Source organism: Dermacentor albipictus, chromosome 6, assembly GCF_038994185.2.
Source record: "Dermacentor albipictus isolate Rhodes 1998 colony chromosome 6, USDA_Dalb.pri_finalv2, whole genome shotgun sequence".
Classification (NCBI taxonomy): Eukaryota; Metazoa; Arthropoda; class Arachnida; order Ixodida; family Ixodidae; genus Dermacentor; species Dermacentor albipictus.
In genome coordinates, this window is record NC_091826.1 from 42,125,096 (window position 1) to 42,146,284 (window position 21,189).

Sequence of the window (21,189 nt, forward strand, 5' to 3'; positions counted from 1 at the left end):
TGGGTTGCTAAGTCCGATGGCGTGTGTGTGCGTACACACACACACACACACACACACACACACACACACACACACACACACACACACACACACACACACACACACACACGCACACGAACACGAACACGAACACACGCACACGCACACGCACACGCACACGCACACACACACACACACACACACACACACACACACACACACACACACACACACACACACACACACACCGTCGCGTTTGCTGGCATCCCAGATTGCTCAGAATGTGGCCGGTGATCGAGGTGTGCCAAAACCGTTACGAGCGGCTGTCTCTGGGAGATTTGCTCAGGGACAATGACAGAGGATATGTTCGATTGTTTCCACGCTGCCGCAACTATTACAAGCAGCACTACCAGTCATTCCGATGCGGCAAGCAAATGCATTCGTGAAAGACATTCCGAGCCATAGTCAGCAGACAACTGTGGCCTCGATTCGCGATAGTCCAGATAGAATGCGTAGTGGCACGGAAGGGTTTCCCCTCGTTCGCCCTCCGCGGCAGAAGTGGATGGAGTTCGGGCGAGCCATTGGACTTCAAGCGTGGACACTGCTGATGAGCAGCCGAATTTCGAGAGTAGATATAAAGAATTGATGCTTGCTGCTGCGTTGCCTCATTGAAAATATACAGAAAGATCTCAATTTACTGTCTCTGCGGTTCATATATTACACGGCACCCTTATTTGCCTGTTTTAAGAAAAAAATGACATTTGCCTTTTTATACGGGGACGCCAGCTGGTGTCCAGTCGGTGCTAGCGTGAACCTGTGTCGCCTCCCATCGGCGGCTGCTAAAAGCAAATCCGTCGCTACATCACGGTTGCCAAGTGGGAAGGTAGGTGGGTTTGAAGATTCCTACGCACCTAAAGGTGACCGGCCACATCTAGTATTGCGCTAGCTCTCGTCTGCGCACGATTGTCGCTTCTGGAGGATGAAATAACGATGAAGACGAGGTAGGCGAGGAAGATCGGCTGACGCATGAGGAGTGCCTAAAGCCTGCTTCCCTCCGCTGCGGGTCGGCCCTGTTTTGCAATATCTTCGTTTTTTTTTCTTCAGGTGGACATGGTAGTGGGGAAAGTAGCCCTTAACAGATCGCTGTAAAAGAAAAAAAGAGCGCGCCAGATATGCTGTTGCGTTGCTTGAGCAATAAGCGCAAAGTTATGAGCTGGCACCGACCTACAATATTATTTAACCGTCTTGGGGTGGGGGGCGGGGGGGAATTGGTGTTGGGTTGCTAAGTCCGATGTCGTGTGTCTGTGTACACACACACACACACACAAACACAACTTGCGCGTGCTCACTGGTAACCGTGGTCCCTGGTTATTGAAACCAACCACCGGACTAACTTGGGTCACTCAGTATGTGGCAGTGTATGCATACGTGTCGCTCTTCAACCAACCTCTATCACGCCCATATGCGTCACTGCCGATGCGTCACAAGGTACACACCGCTGCTCGAAGAGACTCCGTGACGCCGACTTGTAGTACTGTGCACTTGCGACTCGGCCTGTGGTGGTCTTCAATGATTTTCTTTGATACCGACATGGGTGACTTGGTATGTGCCAGTAGGCGAGTGCCGCTCTACAATGAACTTCTTTGACAACTGATGCAACTAGGTATGTGCAAATGACGGAAAGAAAGGTATGTGAGAATGACAGTGATGGAAAGAAAGATCCCTTAAATTTCTCCGTCTCAGGAAAGTTTACTGACCACAGGATTTGAGGAAAAGCTGAGTACCTCTACCAGTCTCACAACCCAACCTGGTATTCGATGCCTCCACTAGTGCATGTCAGCAGCATTGTGATGTACGGTTGCAATGGCTGCTTCTACAGGCTGCTCGGAAATTAAACATTTTCTGAGATACCGTGGTCCGTAAACTTTTTAGTTTACTGTACGTTTGGCATAGTTGTTTACTTATTCCATTAGCAGATCGCGGTGTCTATTCTGTGAAAGCTTCAGTACAAGCTGCAAACGCCAACAATGTTTCTTCTGACACGAAATGAGCAACCGAGGGTTATTAGAGAAGCACTAGCACAATAATTTTGTCTTTTTCTTTCGGTTGTAATAAGTAGCCAACCAACCAGTTATCAAGGCACAAATACTAGTTTATTTTAGCACGCGATGGTTTGTTAACTAGAGCTCTATTTCTAGCGATGACACAAAGTTTCGATTTCAGAGAGCAACGAGAGCAGACAGAATGTTCGTAAACACAGCTGGTCGCGCGATCGTGCAATAACTGTGGCGTTAGCGCTGGCGTGCGGGATTTGTTGTTGCTAGATTTTCTCCAGCTACGTACACACGTGTGCCGCGCAAAATTCCTCGCCTTCCTCGTCGTAATCTATATTTCGCCGTCCAACAGAGACAATTATGTGGAGACGAGAGCCATCGCAACACTAGACGTGGCCGATCACTTTTAGATCCGTAGGAGCCTTCAAACCCACCAACTTTCCCACTTGGCAACCCTGATTTAGTGACTGCTTTGCTTTTATCAGCTGTCGATAGGAGGCGGCACAGGCACATGCTAGCACCGTCTGGGCAACAGCTGGCCTCCCTATAGATGAAGGCAAATAACTCTTAAAACAGCTGAGTAAAAGTGCGATGTATTATGTGAACAGCACAGACAATAAATTGAGCTCTTTCTGCAAATTTTCCATAAGTCAAAGCAGAAGTAAGCATATTTTTTTAATCTACGCTTGAAATGCGGCTACTCATCAGCAGTGTCCACTCTAAGTCCAGTGGCGCCGCCGAACTCGGTCCACTTCTGCCACGGAGGGCGCTCAAGGGGAAACCCATTCGTCCGACTAGGCATTCCGCCTGGACTATCCCGAATCGATAGAACTGTTCTCTGCCCACTATGGTTAGGAATGTCTTTCACAAATCCATTTGCTTGCCGCATCGGAATGACTGACTTTGTTACTTGTAATAGTTGCGGCAGCATGGAAACAATCGAGCATATCCTGTGTCATTGTCCTCGCTACAGCTCCAAAAGATAGCCGCTTTTGACAGCCTCGGCACGCCTCGATGAACAGGCACCTTGTGAGCAGACACTCTTGGAGTCACGGTTCACGCGACCTTCAAACCAGAAGGCGCTACTGAAGTTTGTCTGATCAAGCGACCTACTTGAACAACTGCGACACTCCTGCGTTCCTGTGTGAGCGTGTGTGTGTTCCTCTGCCACCATTTTCTAATGTGTGCCCTTTTAAGATCTGTGTCTCCTCTTCAACCTTCCCCAGTGCAGGGTAGCATAGTGGATATCTACCGGTTAACCTCCCTGCCTTTTCCATCTCCTTTATCTCTCTATGCATGATGATAACCAGCCCAGAGGGCATTGGGCAGAACTAAATGAAGCCATATGCACAAGACATTGTGTTGTACTCGTCCTTCGTGCGTAGCCAGTCAACGCAGATAAGTGTGGGAAATCTGAACGGGCGCGACAAAAACTGTAGAAATGAAACGGTGGGCATCCCGCTATGACTAACAACCGAGGAAGAATGGGAGCGTGGCAATGTAGGGCTAGGTTGTGCGACGGGCAAGAGCACACGTAAGGAGCCGGGTAACCAACACAAACGTATGACGTAGCGCTGCTGTTATTCTCTGGGAAGTTTAAAAATCCACGTTGTTGACACCAATGTCGTAAGGTGCCACGCTTGGCGGTTTTTGGGTGCGCACGTATTCTAAACGGGATTTTAAGTATGTTTCAAGCTACATTCGATGTTGCTATACTGTAGATGATGTGTGTGTATCGAAAGCAATCGATCTCGCAAGTTATCTGGACTCGAAATGTTGTTACTACTCTTTTAAAAAGAAACAAAAATGTATAGGCGCAAGCACCAGCGTTAAGCACGTGGAGTGTAAGCACTCTTATTCGAAAACATAAATTTACAGAGAAAAGAAGTTGCATCCGTAGCCGAAAAATTTCGCGAGCAAGTGCGTAGGACAATTGACCGCGAGGATCCTGTTTGGCTGCAGCCTAGCGTCACGTTGTCTCACTTGTTCAAAAGTCCCATGAGACCTTGTTTTCTTAAGACAGCCTTTCGGTTCAATCGCTTCACGTTTCTGCCGTTCTTCGCGAAGGTCCCCTTGTTTGCGTTTTTGCGGAGAACAGCCGACGAAGAGTTGTCTCTGCTCTTCGCCACTCCAGATACTCTGTTGTCGTCGGGTGACACAGAATGGCGTCGGCGTCCTCCGTCCAGTTCAGAAGCTCCACCCTGTGGTTCTGGAGGAAATTCCTCCGGCCGTACTTGCCCTAACCTTTCATCCTCTAGCCATACAACTCCGGCACCGACTGGCGAACTGGGAGCAGTGCGCCCAATCTCAAACGTCGAGGGTCCACGTGTTCCAGCGCTTCCGGCGGAAGGCGAAGAACCGGAAGCCAGCTTGACTGGTTTCTCTAGCTTGGCGGCGGCATTGGTTTTGTGAGGGGCCCGACGACCTTGGTCCTCGACGTCGGCGTTGTGGAGCCGGATCGCGCCGGGCCCGAATGTGAGTTCGTCGCCGCCAACTGCGTCGCTTCCGCTGTCGTCGTCCCAGGGTCGACTGCCGATCTGATTCTGCACCTCGGCGTCAGACAGCGCGTACACCAGGGCGATGGTAGCGGCAACCGCCAGCGCCACAACCACGACCGACAACTGGACGAACAACATGGAGGACCTGCGAAGTAAGCGAGCAGAGGGAAGAACCCTCGTAATGGCTCGGTGTCTGTCCCGCTCCCCCGTTCCGCACACGTGGCTGCGAGTTCAATGCGCGACACTGGCGCCTTATTCAGGCGGGTGCATGAGCGCTGGTGCAAGTATATTTATATGTACACAATAATTTACTATATATATACATATATTGAAACGCACCGAACCTTATCGAACATGCTATACTGTACGGCAAGCAATTTTCTTTCATTTCAAAGTGGTTCCAAAAGAGCTCCCGAGGCAACGCTTCCTATTAAGGGACACAGTTGCATAGACGTTTGTAGACGTTCGTAGACGTTCGTAGACGTTTGAAAGTGGTGGGGCCTTTGCGACGTCTGCCGCCGCTTGTCGTTCCAGTAGAGCGGGGTAACTCATTTATACGGTTTTTTTTCCGCAAGATCATGTCGTTGTGCCTAGGCGCATTGCCGAGCAGGAAGGGAGGCTTTTCTCACTGGTACTACGGTAGTCAAGCGATAACGAAAACCTGCCCAATTTTTTTATGCGAAGCATATTACTAGAGCTCAACCCAGCTCCTCAGGCGCGGCGGTGTCGCCTTCAATACCACGTGACACCGTGACGTCACGACAGAGGAGAAATGGGGCTCCAACTCGCGCCGTCGCTCGAGAGCTCAACCCAGCTCCTCAGGCGCGGCGGTGTCGCCTTCAATACCACGTGACATCGTGACGTCACGACAGAGGAGAAACGGGGCTCCAACTCGCGCCGTTGCTAGCGGCGTCGCCCCCCGCATCGGACGCGGTGAGCGTCGAGCAACGCAGCGTTCGGCGCGACAACGAAATGTGCGCCTGAGCAAGCGGCGCACGCCTGAGCCGACGCCGACGACACCGGCTTTTCTGCGACACGAGCTCCTTAACGCTGTCGCGTTAAAATAAAGGCTAGTATGCTTCTCATCCTGGGCTTAACCTTAGCTAAGCCACAGCCATTTTTTCGGTCTTTAGTCATTCTTGAAAGACTCTACAGTCACCGGAAGACCTAATATGAATCATCACGATATATACGTCACAGCTCAATTTCAACATACGTGAGTTGTGCGGCCGAAACATCAAAACGCATTTTCACTAAGACACATTAAACTTGCATTCTCCGCAACCATGAACCGCACCACAACTGGAAAACACCCCGCAACCAGAAGCCTTCGACAACGTCCGCATGAGCAACAAAACTGCTCTTAATGTGCATTCAGGTTAAGTATGACGGAGACTGTATATTGTATTGTAGGCCGCAGAATAAGGAGCTAATGAAGGAACTAAATGTATGTAGCCACTATCACATTCTTGAAACACACTTCCCGGCCATTAAGTTCTAAAATACGTGAAGTCAACCGAATATGCATGAAGCGCTCTTCTCTAAAGACACGTCCTCTTTACCCTCTCCGCCAGCGTCTACTGCCTCAGTGCCGCTGGATGGGCCACGGTTACATTGAACTGTAATTTACAAAAGTTTAAGTGCACTCGAGCAGCGTTCATTGGCAATGGTGCCTCTCAGTGACAGCGCCGCCCCACACCCCACTGACGGAATATGTGACGAAGCTAACCACTCCCCTACCTATGCCTGTAAATTACAATTTTCACGCTGCCTGCGAGGCCAGTACGAGACGGTGACCTACAGGCGCGCCAAATGCCAGCCAGCGGTAACTCACTGCAGACGTTCTCGCGTGGTGTTCAAATTTATCGAAATTCTGCAAGCCGCTGGAGCACCTTCCCACTGGAACATCCACGAGCAACCTCGAAAATTAGCGCCAGGTTCCCCCCTGCAGCACCATTGGCGCGTCTTTTAAACAACTCACGAACGATATACGCTCTCTTTTTAAACAACGGGCGGGTTTCAAGGGCTGTCTGCAAAAAAAAAAAAAATCCTTCTGGAGCCAACTGGAAGGACCCGGAACGTTTGCCTCTGTAAAGATGAAGGCAACGATCTGGGGTTTCAATGCTGGCGGCCTGATGTTACATGGCTGCAATCCTTGTAAGCTATAGCTGCTACCGGTAGATGTCGCTTGCGGTAGTTTCGCCTATTCTAGGTGACTATTTGTCATTGCCTCCTTTCCAATGCGCCGCCAATAAATCATCATTATTATCCAGGTGCTCCTATGGTCCAGGAAATTGTTGTCCATGCCTGTATTCTACGCGTGAATAACTTAGGCCTTTCAAAAGTGCGTTGCGCCGTCAGACGTCACACAATCATACATTTGTCATAGGACTTCCAACAACCATTACTCGATGGAATCCTTGCGCCACGATTGTGTAGCTACCACGTGAATGGCACGTACATAGTTAATGATATTCATATGCTTGTGGCTTCTTTTGCTCTAGAAACCTTATTTTCTACGCTTTCTCTTAAACATTCAAGCGCGCTTATCTCTGTAAACGCGTGAAGGCAATCGATTTCTGCGCGTGAGCCTGAACACTGCATTTTGTAGCACTTATAACGTACTATTTCTTTAAAAATAGTCAATGTACAATGCCGTAAAAGCCGTCGGCAGTTAGAAGAACGATACTTAGAGACATCCGCGCATGACCTGTCGATATTGTGCTCGCTGAACAACCATACGTTCACCACCCGTGTAGACACAAGCAGTATACATCTCGTACTCCAACGAGCTGAACTAAAGCGCCGCCTCTTCACTGATGAAAACACTACACTTCTCTAGATTCACCGCAGAGTCTCAATGAAGACGAGTGATAATAATTTTCGAGGGGAGGTACTGATACGGAGTTTAAAATGTGAGCACTTGCATAAGGGCTGCGTACTTCTTTTTTTAAAGTCGAGGTGATGCTTTGATCTAAGAAAGGTTCCAGCAAACGGGGCGAAGACTCTCACCACTGCTGCCGGTTCGGCTTTGGCCAGGCTCCGCGCACGCTCGTGACCGACTGCTGGCAGTCATCCAGCCCCGACGCTACCAACAACGCTGACGAGTCGCGCCGACTTCGTCGCTGTCGCTGCTGGTCGAGCTCCGCTTCCTGTCGGCCGCGTCTCTTCGCTCCGGCCACGACTGCGACGGTCGAAGAGGTCGTCTCCTCCGTGCCTTGCTCGCTCCAGGTTGAGCCGCAGGTGGAGTGGTCGGTGAGGGGCACCATCTCGGACTCTGCTTTGCGCCCATGACGCATGATGTCCGCGGCCAAGCAGCTTGCCTTCTTCTTGAGCTACGGGGGAAAGAAATGGAGAGGAGAACGTTGCTTCTTGGTCTCCGATGTAGTGGGCTTTACCTTATGAAGCTGACAATACCACGATTATTGCGTAGCTGCAAATGCTAGAAGACAACATAGGCTAGGTTGCCGTAAAATATACTGCTCATCCATGCTTTCTGCAAGCACGTAAGCTGTCATAAAAGTGAACCTCTGCCCTGCGTGAGCCAATGGTTCACATTTGGGAGACAATGCTACTCGTTTCCTAGAGTTCCCCTTAGGAAGCCTTAACGCTTTCATAGCGTTTACTAAATTCCTGCCGGGACATTGACCTTAGTAAGATAAGACCCGCGGGAGGAAGGATTGTTAGTAGGACGTTTTATAAATGCCATGTGTAGTGTCAAAATTTCATTGGTTGCTGCCTTTCTATGTTGCAGGATGCAGTACTCTGTCTTACCAACTTCGCGTTGTGTAGCTTAGGCTTAGACTCCTGCCAGCCAATCGCTAACGAAACCGGGTGCGTGTTCCAGGGGAGAGGGGAGGCGGAGCATACTCGCCTATTGTGCACTACTAATACTTCAGTGAAGGGTCTAGTCAGTCAGCGTTACGCGGACGGCTGTCAATCACAGACAGTGGAGGATGTCTTCAGTGGTTTAATTTTTCTGGTTGGCTAGTGCGACATATACATAAATGTCACTGAAACACACAAAGGTGGCTTGGATGGCGTATGCCACGGGACAAACCCCCGACCGCACCTATCACCTGATTTCTCGATCAGTAGAGCTGAATACGGCAGCGTTTCGTTCCACCTCCGTATCACGCAATCGTCACCCGATATCGTTCGATCTCGATAACAAGCGCGTCTTACCATTACGCTGGTTTATTCTCGGAGAGCCTTGACAGTAGTACGACTGGCAGCACGTGAGCCGTAGTAATTCGCCGCTTCTTTTCCTTTGTCTTTGCGCTATTGACACTTGCACCACCTCGCGGAAGGCCCGCTGTGGATGCGAATAACAAAATTGAGGAAAACTATGATTCCTTCGAATAAGAAAAGCACGTGTGTTTTTCCAAGATACTTATTTCAGTTCGTCTTAGTTTCGTCAGAAAAAAATAAGAGTTCTTTCAAAACCCGACTCGTGGCTGATCCCCCGCAGTGGGTTACGCCTTTTTACTAGGGAACGAGAGAGAATGAAAGTGGGTTTTGTTCTCACTTTAAATTATCCAACCGAGTCTTGGCCAGTCACTAGTAGTTGTTGTGAGCCCTTTTTCTTTTTCGGGGGGAGGGGAATTAGAACAGTGCTAAATACTGTAGTATTAGTGCGACCGTCTTACGAAAAAGACAGTTGTCGATTTCACCTGCATATGAAGCATTGAAAGTGACAGTAAAGTTGCAGTATTCCTCTGACAGTGTCCCAGAAAACATGCTCGATGAAGAGTGGGCCAGATGAATTGCAGGCGTCGCCACTCAATGGTGCACGACATGAGACCGAAGATAAGCATCAACGTTAGTCAGAGTCCCAAAGAAAAGATTGAGTAAATTTAGCATGACATTTAACTATGGTCTGGTATTTATTGCGACGAAGATTTTCTCTTAAGGCATATTTCTTGATGTGTATATGTATATTGTATGCGTGGTGTGAGGCCTGTGTTGTGTATGCATTGAAGCAGTGTGTTGTCGAACCTCTTATCATGTATCCAGCGGTCATAGTTGGTTGCGACACTGTAGCGGAGGCCGAATGCAGTAGGAGACGCGAGCATTCCGATTGTAAGCCTGGACATGTCCATATTAGTTGGTACGTATTTGCCTCCATCACTGGGACTGAGTAGTATTCAAACGTCTCAGCACTGCAGAATCGTTAAATATGTGTGTGCGAAGCGTTCATGCCACAACTAGAATCTCCAAACGCTTACCTGGCTGCAGCCGAGCAGACTGAGTGAAGCCTGAATGCGAGTCCACGTGGGCTTCACTGTTTTTGCAACCAAACCCACAGCGCGTCCCTGGCGACCTTGTGACGTTCCACGGGCGGGTCGCGTGTGTACGTCGATATCTTTACATCACGACAACGCCGACGCCAACGGCGCAGATGCGCCTTGTGCGTTCATATACTTAGTAACGCAATAAAACTGGTACTATACAGGAAACCCAGTATCCCGCGGTCACGTGGTGTGCTATAATGAAAACTGCCAGTGCAGAACACGAATGGTTGCATGGGTTCTCCTGCTCTCAGCCAAACAACACAAGCCTTCTGCAATGGGGACACAATGTGAGCAGTAATTTCTTTTTTTTACGGGGAGGGTGAGGGGAGGGCAGGCCGAGCTAAACTCCGTCGGACTCGCCGCGCACGTTTCAGAGTCCAGTTTGATTGTAGCTGGGAGTAGTTGGAAATCAAATACCATTGCCCACACTATTTGTATATTCGCTTAATGTGGATGCCAACTAAGTGTGTTGAATGTGCAGTAATATTTTGTGCAGTTTCGCCGGCATCTGGTTGAAACTAAAGGGAAAGAAAGTGTGAAACCACTAACAAAGGGAAGATTTATTTTACACGGTGCTTGCTGCACATAAATTCGAAAAAAACCGGAGGACTTTAGACAGTTTCCTAGCCAGCGTTGGCAGACAACTACTGAAAAGAAAAACTGAACACAATGTGCACTAAGATGCACAAATGGCCGCTCCATCAGATCAGTATAAAGTATCTAACCTGGTTACAAGCTATAGTCTCGCAGCTAGGAATATTCCACTGTGGGTTCGATAAATGCGTTATATATTTAGGTTTGCATCTGGAGGCATTAACTGCATTTGGAATTGGTAGCTGAAGTCCAATATTAACAGTGACTACCTTGTCTGTCTGAAAAGCTACTATACTCTACACTTAGCGACCGCAGTTATGAGAAAAAGTGAATGCTGGAATAACTAGGTAGTAACCACAACGAGTCACTTGTATTTCTTCTTTTATTAAGAGTGCATGCTTGAGGTGTTCTTGTCTTCGTCTGCGACGGCACAGCAGCCTAGACAAACGCTGACAACACAAATATGATTCAAACACTTTCACAGAGTGTAGTATTTTGCATCTGAAATTACTTTCTATTTGCGTAATCACATACAAGTTATTTGAAGAAAAAAAAAACTGAACACAATGTGCACTAAGATGCACAAATGGCGCTCCATCAGATCAGTATAAAGTCTCTAACCTGGTTATAAGCTATACTTTCGCAGCTAGGAATAACTGAACAACAAATGATCGAAAAAGAGCGGCAACCGAGGGACCCGATAACGAAACCAAGGAAATCACGAGGCAAGTTAATTGAAGTGAAGCAATAATAGGTTAAGGGGAAATGAAACCGCACGACCAAAGGGCAACTTGCCGCCAGTAGCAGACAAAACCCAGGACCTTCGTGCTCGTAACTTTCACGGCAAGGGTCAGGAATCCGGCGGCTTTGATGCCTTTAGGCAGAACACGAGGAAGCCTACGAGCATGATCGAGCGCAACACGTTTATATTGATCGAGGTGGTTCCTAATGGAATTGTCCAGCTGGGTCGTGTCTTCACAACTTGCAAATGGTCGCTAAGCAGCAACTGCGCTTTCACAAACACCAATGGAAGCTTCGGTTGAACGGATTCCAGCACTGCGTGGGATCGGCAGATTTTTTTTTGTCCACTTGTATTTCCCCTTAATCTATCGTTTGTACACTTAAATAATTACTACATCTAGCTTCCCTTTCGCTTCATCATTTGTAGGCTTCATATGGTTGGTAATATGTAATGGTCTACGATTCATCCGACCTGTACACATGAAAAAAGAAATTACTGTACGTCCGTCATGGCACGGACATGCAATTGGGCGAGCCATATTAGTTGTGCGCTCAGTTACAAAACCATGAAATCAATTTTTTTTGACCTCACTGAATCTTTCCAATAGCACATTTGCAGAAGCCCGTGTGAGGAACAAAGAGAGCAGATATCTGAAACCCGATCGACGAAAACAGCAAGTCGGTCCCCATGAAAGTTTGCTTAAATAAAAAAAAAATGTAGCAGCCACTCTTATGCGGCTGTTTTGCGATACAAATTGTGGACATAAGAGTTGCGTAAATCGAAGGTCGAGTTGGTTAAAATAGGTGAAATTGGCATAAACGTTGCTTAAAAATATGGTTTGTCTTCTCTATATAGAGCATGATTCGCAATGATGACGATGTTTACAATAATCGACTGTATTATTCAATCCGCAACGCCACCAGATACGTGATTTTCCTAGCACTTGACCCTAGCGGACACCTAAATCTCAAATTAACAATTGTATAAAGTTGCACGGCGAGGTTTAATTTTAATATGCACACAACAATATGCTGTGGACGCTCAGTGACTGTAGTATTTAGCTGCTAAAAGCGGGACCACGGGGCCTCATTTGTGGCGAATGCGACGGCATTTTGATGAAGGTCGAAAGTGAAAGCATCCTTGTTTTACGCTTTGGGCCTGCAATAAAAATACCAGGGTATTGAAAGTAAAATCTCGGCATTACGACGTCTGTCATAGCCTTGCGTGTTGTTTTAGGACTCTAGAACATCTCAACTAAATTCGGTACACAACAGCGCAAGATCAAACGTAAGGTGACCGATTCGAAAAGTACGTAGGCAATAACAAAGTCCTGAAGGATGCGTAGCATATCAGTAGATGAATCATTATATAAGCATCAATACTTCAAAAACACCATGCGTAGTACCGTCGATAGGACACAATCGCAAGAGCTATCGAGCGCACTAACAATAGCGCCGTCGATAGTGCACTATTGATAAGACAAAATGAAGCAACGTGACAGAGCATCATAAACCTGATGACGTTTATGACGTTCCTGTGTTCCTCTACTGCGTCAACTGATAGTTACTTACGGTAAGTTCTCGTGAAGCTCATGCAAATACCGCTGGCCAAGCTTTGTAACTTTACAGCTACAGCTGTGAGTAGCGAACTATCGTAATACTGCCGTGCGCAATTTTGCCAAGGAGCGAATATGCGCACCAGCGGCCGCCATCATCGGCAAGCTCCAATTTCAAGACCGCGGCAGCACCGTCCGTATCAAGTGGTTCCCGGCGCACGCCGGCGAGTGTGCATCCTCACCGAACGCTTACCTTCCGCGCCCCCGAGAGTGACCGTTCCGTGTGGTGGTTAGAAACCAAGGACAGATTGACTAGTTATGCCGAAGTAACCAAGTGTTACCGCTTAGCTCGACGGATAATGCCGCCTCCCCACCAGGCACTCAGTCGGGAGGAGGCCGTAATCCTAAGACAAATACAGACCGCGTCACTCCTCGCCGCCGCAATGCTGCACGTGCTTCACCCAGAGCTCTATCCGAGTGGGCTGTGCGGTGTTTGCGCAGCGGGTCCGGCGGACCAATGGCACATCATGTGGGACTGTGCCAGGTTCCCGACGGCAGCTGCCTCCAGGACTTACCCGCCAGAACTTCAAAGTGCACTGTAGTCTACAGACAAGAACTCACAACTATGGGCCGTCCAGGAGGCCCGGGGTGCGCTCGAAAAGCACAAGCCTCGTGACCCACAACAAACGGGCCCAAAGGGGCTAGTGCAGAGTAGAGTATAACCCCGGGTCGACGCTTGGCCAGCGTCACGACTCGTTAAATCGTGGTTTGCCGGCACTTTATTAAAGTTATTCCTATTGATAAGGCAAACTGAAGCGACGTGACAGGGCATCATAAACGTGACGACGTTCCTGTGTTCCCCAATTACGTCAGCTGATTGTTACTTACGGTGAGTTCTCGTGAAACATATGCAGTGACCGCTAGCGAAGGAGTGCAAGCCTACAGATAGCGCTATCAGTAGCGAACTATCGTAATACTATTCATATTACTATTCACAGCACGGACAACGATAAAGTAATTGTTACGATATCTGTAGTTGCCTTATCGCAATACTACGGATGATGTTATCGATAATAGTACCGTCAGTTTTTCTTTATATACAACTACTCATTTAAAGATTATTGATGCTATTCGTAGTCAATTTGCTTAGTTCTCTGTCATTACCTAACTTTTTATAAATAACTTTTCAGTTACAACCCTCAGAATTTAATTACAGCATAAACTTTAACTTCTACGTGATGTAGAATTCCGGCAAGGATTGAGTGGCAAAATCCAACGAGGAACGCTGGTTACCACTGTAACATTTATGTTCCCTGACGTGTTGAGTGCAAGTCAATATCACAGCCGAGAAATTACGTATACAATACCCAGGAAACACACATAGCTTTTCACGTTTGCTGGCGCTCATCTAGCAACAAACCCAACGCTGGCATCACATACCGCACTGCTTTCAAAACACGTACCTGACTTGTGCGTGAAATCTCCATTGAATAATTTTTCAGAAACGGAAGTTGCACAATGCTGTACTGCATGATCTCTTCCTTCATTCTTGAATGTTCGCTGCGGTGTACTTAGCGTATATATCCCTTTACGTTATGGTAGTGTGCGTTCTGACTAAACCTTAATTCAATTGCAAACACTAACTTTGTATCTGATAAGACGAGCACAGTAACTCAGTGATACCAAGAATAAAAAAAATTCATGTCAACATAAGCATAAACGTTCACTTACAGAAGAATAAAAGCGAAGTTTATTCTTATCTGGACAGACAACAGTCCACGTTTACAAGCGAATCGGTTGTATCCATGGCCAAAAACTTTCGCGAGCAAGTGCGTGGAAAGATGGACTGCGGGGCTACGGTAACCACAATTCTACGGCAGGTTGTTTCAGTTTCTCAAGAGCTCCATAAGTTCTTTTTTCTTTGCTATAGCCTTTCGGTCCAATCTTTTCAGGCTTCTGCCGCTCCTTGCGCGAGACGTGTCCTCTTTACCTTCACCCAGAGCAGACGACGAAAAGTCGTCTGCGCCTCTCACCACCGCAGAACGTCCCTTCTCGCCAGCCGACGCAGGAGGGCGTCGACGTCCCCCATCCAGTTCTGAAGCGCCATCTGGTGGAGGCCACGTAAGAGCCTGCGCACGCACTCGCACGAAACCTCCGCCTTCTAGCCATATGACGCCGGCAGAAGCTGGTGAACTCGGCACAATGTCTTCGATTGGGGACGTCGAGGATCCGCCGCTTTCGATGCTTCCTGTGGAAGGGGAACCGACCACACCTGTGGCTGGCTCATCTGCTCGCACGTTCTTTCTGCCTTCGGCCTGAGGGCCTTGGCCCTGGCCGTGGGCGCTGTGGGGTTCATTTATGGCGGGCTCAAATGTGTTTTTGCCATCGGCAACGGTGTAGTAGTCCTCCAAGTGTCGATCACCTTCCTCATCCTGGACATCGGCGTCGCGCAGTGTGAACACCAGGGCGATGGAAGCGGCCACCATCAGCGCCACGACCACGACCGACACCTGGACGAACCACATGGCGTACCTGCGAGACGTAAGCAAGCGCCCAACACTCGCCATTGTCACTGAGTGTCCATGACTAATCCGCTTAGCACATGAAACTGGGTACGAGGCACCATTTTGGTAGTCTTACTTCAAGAGGGCAGGTAGAAAGACCGTTCGTTTAAATGGGGGCACGCACACGTGAAAGAACGCGAGCTGGCCAAAAGAATCGAAACCCTGCACTTACCCGCCCCTGATGGCTTGCGTTTTTTCTAGGGACGCTGCGATCACTTGGTCGATCAACACCTTATGCCAATGCCAACAAGGCTTCGAGGGTAAATAAGAACATTTTACCTTTAGTAGTCTGAATATATGACGCATACAATCCCTTCTGGCAAGAACTCAGCACGGAGATGGCACTTTGCGCTAACACAGCAAGAGCGTCATTCACAAGGCATTTTCTAGCCCTCATCCTATTTCAGTAATAGCGAAATGCAAATAGAATCCTATAGTTAGGCTGGGGGTAACGCTACATAAACACAAGTGGTACAAGTTAATCACATTATCACCCTCCCTACGGCGTACATCATATATGAGATCGTGCATTGACACGTAAAATTCGAGAAATTAGCTAACGCTGTGATTACGGCAGCCCGAGGACAACAGAACTGATACACGGTGACGTCACTGGCATGACAACGCTTCATTCGTTGGGCTACTCCCCGAAGTGCAGACACTTCTTCTCCTACCATCTTTAAAATTATGCAGAGATGCCAAGCTATGGGGTAGTCGCGATAAGCGAAGCTGTGGTGAGCCATTAAGTCGAAACAGCGTAGCAGCTCGACAAGAGACTCGCAACAGTTCGGTTACGAACGCACCAGGCGACCGTCTTACCAGACGGCCAGGAAGAGCGACAGAGTACCATCAATTCCCACAGCATGTGATCCTTCACACGCCGGAAACCTATTGTACGATGGCGCGTATTCTCCGAACATGGGTAACCCTTATTCTATTTCTGCGTCTAGATACGTCGAAGCGAGTCTTCTGAATCCGAAGGGACACGGTTTTCCCGCTCCCATCGTGTATTCGAAGTGACTTCTAGGTAACAGCTTTCTCTCAAGGAAAACAGCTGGGCAGAAGGTGGTGCTGGGATACGAAAGCAATTGAATCTTCTTGCAATGTGCGTCATCAGAACAGCGTTGGACTACCTAAAAAAGTTTGGCCTACTAAAGCTGATGTGGTTGTTGTTGAGTTTATTCAAGTCTCCGGGGCTCCTATACCAACTGCATGCTTTTTTTGCTCTGTTTAGGGAACCAGATTTCTCTGAAATCTGCGTGTTCTTCTAAAAGGAAGCTTCTCTGAATCAACCAAGAATCATCCCTCGAACGTACGGCGTAAAAGCACCAAGTATTGCTCTAATGATGGACATATGAAATCCGTGGAATAAAAGCCATGGTACAATATTACGTGAAATGATGTCACAATAAAATGACAAGGAACAGAGAAGCCAAGCTGCGTGGCTTGTTTGTTGTGCGCGTTGAACTGCGCAGATCGGCTGCTTACGATGGGCTGCTTGGCGTTGTGCTATTATGTGTGGTGCGATTCTTCAGTTTTACCCTACATTCGTGTTCCGGGTGGCTCCACCACAGTTTGTTGCTCATTGTTGTGCCTTACGTGCGCGCACTCTGCAATCCTGGTCTCTAAAAGCGAATAGCTTTTTTTTTCTGATTACCATGCCCGATAACGTGGACACGGTCTCAAGAACGGAGCAAGCAGCTCTCTTCCTAATATTTCCCCCAGTACTCCTCCCAATGCGTTTCGAGCTATCGATATAAAGCTATCGACATCTATTAATACTTATAAAAGTCGAGCTAACAATGAATGAACGAAATCAACACGTTCTCACCACTGCTGTCGCCTTCCTTTTGGTGCCGGGCTGTGTATGTTCAGGACGCAGTGCCGAAGGCCCTCCGGCACCTCCGCTACAGACGACGGGGACCGCGAACGCCGGCCGCGTTGCTGTCGGTGCTGTTCGAGCTTCAGGTCCCTCACTTTGTGCTTCTTTGGTGCTCCGGGAAACATTGGCTCGGTCGAACAGCTCATCTCCTGTATGTCTTGCTCGATCCAGCTAGAGCCACAGGCCGAGCTGTCGGTGAGCGCCATCATCTCGGGCTCCGCTTCGTCGTCCTGGCGGTTCAAGTCCGCAGCCAATTGGTTGGTCTTCTTCTTGAGCTGCGGTGTACAAAATCTTGAATATGGAACAGTGTATAGAAGGTATCTGAAACCGATCGGGAAGCGGTGGTAATACTGTTTGGTCGACGAGGCTTTCAGACCATTCAGTGGGATGAATTGCGGTGTGAGCGTTAAGCTCGAAATAAAGGTAGTACTCAAGTCAGAACGTTGCAACGTTGGAAAAGTAAGTTCTACGCAAACATGTAGTGACCAATTTGTGCTTTAAAGATACCTGCCCCATCTAAAACACCAGGTATCATTGTAGAAGCGTGAGCTTTCGGCCCTTGTTAACGTTAACCTGTTTCACGTGATAAAGACCGCGGATGCGCACAGTCCATTGCTCTGGAATTTTATTCGTAATTTCGCTCGTCTTGACTCAGTCCTCAGTTGTCTTGAAATAAGTTTGCAGACCGAGCCTACAGCGACTACCTCAGTCGACATTAGGTTCGCGTGCTTTATACATTAGCGCAAAGTAAAAAAAATATGTGGTCTGCATACAGCCTGTCACCAACTACACACAGAATCGCGAGCGCCAGCGCTTGTCCCAGCCAATCAGAAATGAGAGCAAGCCGTGTGTTCCATATCGCCGATAGCACTGCTCACCAATAGAGCGCTGCTCATCCTACTGCAATGTTTCCATTATTAATCGGGTGAACCAGAGGCGGATAAAGGAGGATCCCTCGTGGTTGTCTTGTTTTTTTGGCTGATGCGACCAGTAGCTTTCTCTGCTCTGCCAACAGTTGCTCGGGCTGACTCTATGCAAGCCACCGCGCGGACCTCTTCATTCCTATTTCTCGATCAGGATCCTTTCCGGTTACGTGTCACGTCATTGCCACGAGATTTCGCGCAAGCTCCACTGCGAGTGTCTCTTACCATTTTGCAGCTTGGCCTAAGCGTGGCTTCGCAGAAGGACCACTGGTTGAACGAGCACGATTTGAATCCACCTCTTCTTTTGCCTTTTGCCTGTGGTGCTTGCGCCACCTCGTGCCAGGTTGATAACGGGCGTGGCTCATGCAACCGAGAAAGACAACTGTTGCAATTGGCAGAGACGGCGGGTATGTGCCATGTTTAAAAGCACTTCACCTTCAATAAATTGAAAGCTGCGTCGGTTTCGGGACCTTCTGACTTTTTATTGGTAAGATGTGCTGGCCCCACCTGTATTGTCCTCTTCATTAAACGTTCATTGGCACGAAAGACGATACGAACATTTTTAGTCACAATGACGGCTCGATGCTACCAGGATGATAACATATGGAAAGTACTGAACATTACATACGCGGCACATTTAAAGAAATGAGCGAATCCGCATGGCTACACTGTCTGCAAAAAGCTGTCTGCAAACTCGGTCCGCTTCTTCCGCGGAGGGCGATCGAGGGAAAACCATCCCTACCACTACACATTCCATCTGGTCTATCCCGAATCGAGACCGCAGTTCTCTGCTGACTATGGCTAGGAGTGTCTTTCAGGAATGCATTTGCTTGCAGCAACAGAATGACGGACAGTGCTGCCTGTAATAGTTGCGGCAGCGAGGAAACAATCGAAGATACCATCTGTCATTGTGCCTGCGGACATCTCTCAGAGACAGCCGCTCGTGATGGTGTTGGCACAACTCGATGACCGGCCACTTTCTGAGCAGACAATCTTGGATGCCGGCAGACGCGACGTTCACACCATAAGGTGCTGAAAGCGCTACTGAAATTTTCTTTGTGAAGCGACCTGCTTCAATGACAGTGACACTCCTGCTTTCCTGCGTGTGTGTGTGTTTGTGTGTGTGTGTGTGTGTGTGATTTTCCTCGTTTCCCTTTGCCACCCTTTCCATATCTGTGCACTTAATCCTTCCGTCTCCCCTTAAACCTTCTCCAGTGCAAGTTAGCGGACTCGATGTGTACCGGTTAGCCTCCTTACCTTTCCCATCTATTTTATTTCTCTGTGAATGAAGATACCCAGCTCTGAATGCGTTGGGCAGAACCAAATGATGCCGTATGCGCTCGACATTGCACCCTACTCGCGTTTCGGGCGTAGTCAGTCAACGCCTATAAGTGTGGGAAATCTCAACGGGCATGAAAAAAACTGTAGCAATGAAATGGAGGGCATCCCGCTATGACTAACAACTGAGGAAAAATTGGAGTGCGGCAATGTAGGGCTAGGACGTATGTAGGACGTATGTCGTAGCGTTGCTGTTATGCTCTGGGAAGTTTACAAATTCGCGTTGTTTACACGAATGTCGTGAGGTCCTGCGCTTGGCGGTTCTTGAGTGCGCACGTATTCTGAACGTTATTTTAAGTTTTAAGTTTTACATTCGCTGTTGCTATTCTGTAGATGATGTGTGTTATCGAAAGCAATCGATCTCGCAAGCTATTTGGACTTCGAAATGTTGTCACTACTGTTTTAAAAACAAACAAAAATGTGTAGTCTCAAGCACAAGCGTTAACCACGTGGAGTGTAAGCACTCTTATTAGAAAACATAAGTTTGCAGAGAAAAGAAGTTGTATCCGTAGCCAAAACATTTCGCGAGGAAGTGCGTAGGACAATCGACAGCGAGGCCCCTGTTTTGGCTGCAGCCTAGCGTCACGTTGTCTCAGTTGTTCAAAAGTCCCATGAGACCTTGTTTTCTTAAGAGAGCCTTTCTGTTCAATCGCTTCACGTTTCTTCCGTTCTTCGCGAAAGTCCCTTTGTTTTCGTTTTTACCGAGAACAGTCGACGAAGAGTTGTCTCCGCTCTTCGCCACTCCAGATGCTCTGTTGTCGTCGGGTGACACAGAATGGCGTCGGCGTCCTCCGTCCATTTCAGAAGGTCGAACCTGTTGATCTGGAGAAAGTCGCTCCGGTCGTACTTGCCCTAACGTTTCATCCTCTAGCCATACAACTCCGGCACCAACTGGCGAACTGGGAGCAGTCCGTCCGCTTTCGGACGTCGGGGGTCCACGCTTTCCAGCACTTCCGGCGGAACGGGAAGAACCGGAAGCCAGCTTGACTGGTTTCTCTAGGTTGGCGGCGGCATTGGTTTTGTGAGGGGCCCGGCGGCCTTGGTCCTCGACGTCGGCGTTGTGGAGCCGGATGACGCCGGGCCTGAAGGTGAGTTCGTCGCCGCCAACTGCGTCGCTTCCGTCGTCGTCGTCCCAGGGTCGACTGCTAATCTGATTCTGCACCTCGGCGTCACGCAGCGCGTACACCAGGGCGATGGTAGCGGCAACCGCCAGCGCCACAACCACGACCGACAACTGGACGAACAACATGGAGGACCTGCGACGTAAGCGAGCAGAGGGAAGAACCCTCGTAATGGCTCGGTGTCTGTCCCGCTCCCCCGTTCAGCACACATGGCCGCGAGTTCAATGCGCGACTGTGGCGCTTTATTCGGGTGGGTGCAATAACGCTGGTGATAGTACATTTAAATGCACACGGTAGATTACTATATAAAAACCTATATTCAAACGCGCGGAACCTTATCGAACATGCTATACTGTACGCCAAGCAATTTTCTTCCGCTTCAAGGTGGTTCCATAAAGGCTCCCGAGGCAAAGCTTCCTACTAAGGGACACAGTTGTCGGTGCAGTATATCGTACACGTTTGGAAAGTGGTGGGGTCTTGGCGACGTCTTCCCTTCGTATGTTGTTCCAGTACAACGTGGGAACTCATCTATGCGGTTTTCTTTCCGTAAGATCATGTCGTTGTGCCTAGGCGCATTGTCGAGTAGGAAGGGAGGCGTTTCTGACTGGTACTACGGAAGTCAAGCGGTAACGAAAACCTGCCAGA

General features: G+C 48.6%; 4 protein-coding genes across 8 annotated transcripts in view; 2 read left to right on the forward strand and 2 right to left on the reverse strand.

Annotated features, from left to right (window-relative positions):
* LOC135920722 (adhesion G protein-coupled receptor E1-like) overlaps nucleotides 1-21,189 on the forward strand; it is a 506,714-nt gene that overhangs the window by 427,979 nt on the left and 57,546 nt on the right. The gene's annotated exons all lie outside the window — the stretch shown is intronic.
* LOC135920761 (uncharacterized) overlaps nucleotides 1-21,189 on the forward strand; it is a 172,026-nt gene that overhangs the window by 67,418 nt on the left and 83,419 nt on the right. The window contains exon 1 of one of the 5 annotated variants that reach the window (XM_070540401.1): nucleotides 15,138-15,257. The exons of 3 other annotated variants lie outside the window; for them this stretch is intronic. Coding sequence is in view for 1 of the 2 variants with exons in the window: in XM_065455009.2 (XP_065311081.1) it covers nucleotides 20,617-20,686 (70 nt within the window). In the remaining variant the exon portion in view is untranslated. Of the gene's footprint in view, nucleotides 1-15,137; nucleotides 15,258-19,868; nucleotides 20,687-21,189 lie in introns of those variants that run through there. One more of the 5 variants, XM_065455009.2, reaches the window with a different exon arrangement.
* On the reverse strand, nucleotides 3,868-8,791 carry LOC135920741 (uncharacterized). Its single transcript, XM_065454980.1, has 3 exons — nucleotides 8,717-8,791; nucleotides 7,544-7,866; nucleotides 3,868-4,676 (listed from the first exon to the last, which is right to left on the reverse strand). Exons 1-3 carry the CDS (start codon nucleotides 8,717-8,719, stop codon nucleotides 4,013-4,015), a joined length of 990 nt encoding a protein of 329 aa, XP_065311052.1. The 5' UTR covers nucleotides 8,720-8,791; the 3' UTR covers nucleotides 3,868-4,012.
* LOC135920758 (uncharacterized) lies at nucleotides 14,433-18,405 on the reverse strand. Its single transcript, XM_065455003.1, has 3 exons — nucleotides 18,311-18,405; nucleotides 17,112-17,437; nucleotides 14,433-15,248 (listed from the first exon to the last, which is right to left on the reverse strand). Exons 1-3 carry the CDS (start codon nucleotides 18,311-18,313, stop codon nucleotides 14,603-14,605), a joined length of 975 nt encoding a protein of 324 aa, XP_065311075.1. The 5' UTR covers nucleotides 18,314-18,405; the 3' UTR covers nucleotides 14,433-14,602.

Excerpts from the sequence above, each read along its gene's own strand:
- LOC135920741 (XM_065454980.1), bottom strand. Across the intron at positions 4,677-7,543 it reads AAGCCGAACCGGCAGCAGTG|GTCCTCCATGTTGTTCGTCC; the intron begins GTGAGAGTCTTC and ends CTTACTTCGCAG.
- LOC135920758 (XM_065455003.1), bottom strand. Across the intron at positions 15,249-17,111 it reads AAAGGAAGGCGACAGCAGTG|GTACGCCATGTGGTTCGTCC; the intron begins GTGAGAACGTGT and ends TACGTCTCGCAG.